General features: G+C 43.3%; 1 protein-coding gene across 1 annotated transcript in view; it reads left to right on the top strand.

Annotated features, from left to right (window-relative positions):
• Positions 1–402, top strand: part of LOC123967431 (mast cell tryptase-like) — an 8,542-nt gene extending 8,140 nt beyond the window's left edge. The window contains exon 8 of the mRNA XM_046043526.1: positions 160–402. Coding sequence (XP_045899482.1) covers positions 160–402 — 243 coding nt within the window. The remainder of the gene's footprint in view (positions 1–159) is intronic.
• Positions 403–5,194: the final 4,792 nt, after the last annotated feature.

Below are 5,194 nucleotides of genomic sequence, written 5' to 3'. Positions count from 1 at the left end.
CCTGCCAGGTGAGTCTGTCTGCAAAACACTCCTCCATCAACTGATAACACACATGTTTAAATCTGCACTAATCAATAGATCTGACTGGTGAATAAAAAGGACAGTATTTCCCTCTGAGAGCAGAAGTATGAGTATAATCGACCTGTCTGACGTCTGCAGGGGGATTCAGGCGGCCCGCTGGTGACTAAAAACGGCTCTGTCTGGGTCCAGGCTGGAGTGGTGAGTTTTGGAGGAGGCTGTGCCTTGCTGCCTAATTTCCCAGACGTCTACACCCGAGTGTCCCAGTATCAGTCCTGGATCGACAGGCAGATCAGCATCTCTGGAGCCGCTCACCTGGTTCCCCTCTCAGTTCCTCTGCTGCTGTCCATCGTCCCTGTTCTCGTCTCCTTCTCTGTCCTTTAGTGATGATTTAATTCACCAGGCTAGAGTGAAAATCCCTTTCTCTCTCTGCCTCGCGGTCGCAAATTTTTTGCCTTTGGAGATTAATTTACTTTAAAATTAACTAAAATTCCACCTGTTTCCAGTTATTCTTGTGTTGAAGGAGTTTTGCAGAAAAGAGTCGACAGAGGAGAAGATAGAGATCAGAAACTGGTGTACTGACACTTGATTTGAAAAATGAGGGCTACAACTAATGAATGTTTTCATTACAGTTTAATCTGCTGATTATTTTTCCCATTAATTTATTCATGATTTTGTCTGTTTGTTTAAAATGGCAGAAAATAGAGAAATTTGTCCTTTTAAAACGTCCACAGCCCGATGTAGTCAAAAAGATTTGGACCAACAGTCTAAAACCCAAAAATATTCAGTTCATCATCATGTAAATCCTCATCAGTGAAGCTGGAACCAGACAACTCCTCGGTAGGATTTTCACTTTAGTGGAAACTTTAAACTTGTTGATGTCGACTGTTATGGCAGAAAATTGTGTCGTCTTACATTTATTCTTAATCTCCTTAAGAGGATCTCTGTTCCCCAAAACATAGAAACCTAGACTGTAAATGTTGATGCATCCCTTTGCTCGGAAGCTGCCCTAGGACCAGCTGGATATGTGTTTTAGTCCTTCTGTTTATTCTCTTCTATTAATAAATTCTTCAAAGACAACGGTTGGTTGTTACTCAATTATTTCACCAGCAAGATACAATTTCCACGACATCGACCATCTTCAACATATTTAAATTAAACAATTAAATTAATGTTGTAGTTAATAAACTGACCCATTTAAAAAAATAATAAAAAAAAGTTCATTTCAGAACTAAAGAAGTCTCTTGGATGAGGGACCAAACGTCTTCTAGTATCTTCAACCAAGTCCAGTTGCCCGTGACTTTAACCTTCTTTGGATACATAAACAATGCTGCGCTGTTTGACACTGAGTTTTCACCAGCAGTAGGTGACAGTCTCACTTTATGATATCGCTGCGATTATATTATTATCATTGATCTTAATTGAACTATTCATCAACATTGTCATTATGGCATGGCACACACGTCACTTTGTGTTGACCAGTGAATCTGGGAGAACAAACCTAAACTGGGATCTGGGAATGTTTCCCCACATAAACTGTGTGTCAACCCAGATAAAATGACAACTTACATCTTATCTAGACACTTGGAGTCCCTTTTTTTCTTATTTTGATAGTTAATCTTGGTAAATTTCTCTCTTTTAACCATGTATTAGAACATACAGTAACAACATACAACAACTACTGAACTTTGTCTCTTTTTTTTTTTATTATTCTTTTTTTTTTTTACAGGCAAGTCATTAAGAACAAGTTCTTCTTTACAATGGCGGCCTGACAAGTGGGATAACCACTTAGGGAAAAGGAAATAGGCCTGAAATAAATACAGTACAATACTGAACTATTAATTAGGGAGGTCAACGCATCGCGATTCCAGGAGCATGGCTATTGGAAACCAGCAGAAACTGACAGATCTTATCACCTAAGTACAGCTGAAGGAGAGCTAGAGTACAGTCGAAACAGACATCACCTCCTTGACACAAAAGAAACAGATTGACAACAACTCTGAGTACACGGTGCAGCAACACATAACATCACAGACAGCCAGTGAGACAACCTCTCCTACTGCTCCCACTTCAGGTCCTTGGATATAGTGGATCCCAGAAACCTGAAATATTCCACAGCAGACGCAGGGCTGTTGAGTAAGTAATGGGGGGCAGAGTGGGGGGGGCTCCTCCTGAAGTCCACGAACAGGATCCTTGCATGTGTCCCTGGAGAGTCGAGGTGTTGCAGGATGTGATGCAGACCCAAGTTGACAGCATCATCCACTGACCTGTTAGCCCTGTAGGCAAACTGCAGGGGGTCCAGCAGGGGGCCTGTAATGTCCTTCAGGTGGGCCAACACCAGTCTGTCAAAGGACTTCATGACTACAGATGTCAGGGCGACAGACCTGTAGTCATTTAGTCCAGTAATGGAGTGTATTTTGGTGACCGGGATGATTGTGGAGCGTTTGAAGCAGGAGGGAACTTCACACAGCTCCAGTGATTTGTCAACACAGTCTCACTCCCTACTCGTCAAATGTCTGACGCATGGTCAAGGCCCTTTGCCGTCGCTTTTTAAAGACTTGGGTAGCCCTTTTGCATCAATTATTGACGTTTAGGGATCCACAGTCAAGTTAGCAACGCTTAGCAACAATAAATATGCAATATCCGGTTACACTTTCAAGATAAAACGTAACGTTTCGATACATTGCCATAATTAAAGTCGTGAAACGATGCAGTTTGGTTAAGGTTAGGAAAAGATCATGGTTTGCGTTAAAATAGCTATGTATGTCAATTAAGACTTAAGTTAACTAACATTAATGTCAATTTACCTCACTCGCCTAAATAAAAACATTTAATGTTTTGTTTCGCACGGGACACAAACCCTGTTCTCCTGCTTCAAGGTCCGGGTTCTGGCCCTCTATCCACCCCAATCACCTCCTTACTACGTCTTTTCTCTTAAATATCATACTTGCCTTTACCATCAAAAACTGACACAACAGGGCTTCCCTCGATACGTCGAACTATGACGTCAAAGGGATCCCTAGTGCGTCACAAACTGACGATTATGTGACCATGTCCATATGTGACGACTTGGGAGTGAGACCGGGTTGGATTTGTTGAAGATCTGAGTGAAGATGGGGGCCAGCTGGTCCGCACAGATTTTCAGGAAGGATGTGACACACCGTCAGTGCCAGGAGCCTTCCTGATCTTCTGCCTCTGGAAGAGCTGCCGCACATCCTCTTCACAGATCGTGAGTGCAGGTGAGAGGTCAGAGAGGGGGAGTGACAGCATGGCAGTGGGGGAAAGTGACTGTTTGAAGATGGCGTTGGAGTGGGGGAGAGGTGTGACTGTGGGCTTTTCAAACCTACAATAGAAACCATTCAGCTCGTCTGCCAGTTGTTGAGTACCAGGAGTGTTGGGGGATGGTCTCCTGTAGTTTGTGTGTCAGCAGGCTTCTCCACACAGATGCAGGGTCGCTGGCTCTAGAGCTGTTTTCTAGCTTTTCAGCGTAGCTCCTCTTTACAGCTTTGACCTCTTTAGTCAGTGTGTTCCTGGCCTGGTTATACCGGGCTCTGTCCCTGCTTCTGAAGGCCTCCTCTTTGGTCTGACGAAGCTGCCTGAGTTTTGCTGTGAGCCAGTGGTTGGTTGTTTGTGCGGAAGGTTTTGGTCGGCATGTCCTCACTAAAACTGATGTAAGATGTCACAGTGTCAGTTAGTTGGTCCAGGTCAGTGGCTGCAGCCTCAAAGACCCTCCAGTCAGTGCAGTCAAAGCAGGCCTGTAACTCCAGCTTTGACTCGTTGGTCCATCTTTTCACCCTCTTTAAAGCAGGTTTAGCAGCCGGTAAGACGGGATAAGATGAACCAGACAGTGATCAGAGAGTCCTGAGGCTGCACGGGGAACAGAGCGACAGGCGTCCTTTAATATTGTGTAGCAGTGGTCCAGTGTGTTAGTGTCTCTGGTGGGACACTTAATATGCTATCTGTACTTTGGAAGTTCATGGCTGAGGTTTGCTTTGTTAAAGTCCCCGATAACAATGAGCAGGCCTGAGGTGGAATGTAAACAGCGACCAGGAAAAACGAGGAAAACTCCCGCGGTGAATAAAAAGGTTTACAGTTTATAAATAATGTCTGTAAGTGAGGCCTGCATGATTTCTTCAACACTGTAGCCATGTTTCCATCTAATTGTCATGTGAATTTTAAGCGTACTTTTGAAATGTCGCAAAAAAAATAAATAACAAAAGTTGCTAAATAATGTGCATTTCCATCAGCTGGTTTGTGTGGTCAGGAAACTTCAGGAGTTTGGCAGAAAAAGAGCACAGACACGCCCATTGACGAAAACTCACAGATAGAACAACTTTAGAAGGCACAGCAGAAATTTGAAGTCGATCGGACAAAATCCCTAGGAGGAGTTCGTTAAAGTATGGAGTCTGTAAATCATCCAAACATTGCTCTAAAATTCAAAATGGCCGACTTCTTGTTGACTTTAGGCTATGGGTTCTTGAGGCTTTTTTGTGCGCCTTGATATGATACATGTCCCCAGCAAATTTCGTACATGTAGGTTGAACGTGAACAAGGGGCTAATCTTTTCCAATTTTCGAGGTGGCGCTAGCGAGTCATTTTGCCACGCCCATGCGCGAAACCCATAAAATACAAAATTTTTCACCACTTCTGACATGTGTGCAAAATTAGGTGAGTTTTCGAGTATGTTTAGGCCCCCAAAATTGAGCTTACTTTGCAGAAAAAATAAAAAAAACAAAAAATCTTTACAGTTTCAATAGGGACCTCACACGGTTCGTGCTCGGGCCCTAATTATCTTGTAGGCTCTCTGTAAATACCTGGCCAATGAAAGTGATTCTGATTCCTAAAAGTAGACACAGCAGCAGCAGTGCAACGCCCGGGGCCAGAGAAAATGTTAATTTGGTTTGTTGGTAAAGAAGGGCGTGAGCGGCCTGTCCAGGCGGTTTATCCACTGATAAACTCGTCCATTAATAAACTCCTCTACCGATGACCAGACACAGTTGGTAGAGTCGCACGATGGAGGTCAGAGTGTTGGTTTGTGGCGTCATGCTTGTGGTCTTAGCAGTTATAGGTTAGTGCTGTAAAATATCTTCTCAGTTGATCACCTGATTTGTTTTTTATTCATAATGAAAAGAAATCTAGACAGAAGAGACTGACTCTTCTGTTTCTGTGTAATTAT

Source organism: Micropterus dolomieu, linkage group LG02 (genome assembly GCF_021292245.1).
Source record: "Micropterus dolomieu isolate WLL.071019.BEF.003 ecotype Adirondacks linkage group LG02, ASM2129224v1, whole genome shotgun sequence".
NCBI classification, from domain to species: Eukaryota; Metazoa; Chordata; class Actinopteri; order Centrarchiformes; family Centrarchidae; genus Micropterus; species Micropterus dolomieu.
The sequence above is the reverse complement of the archived record's forward strand: the minus strand, read 5'-3'. Positions and strand labels throughout refer to the sequence as shown.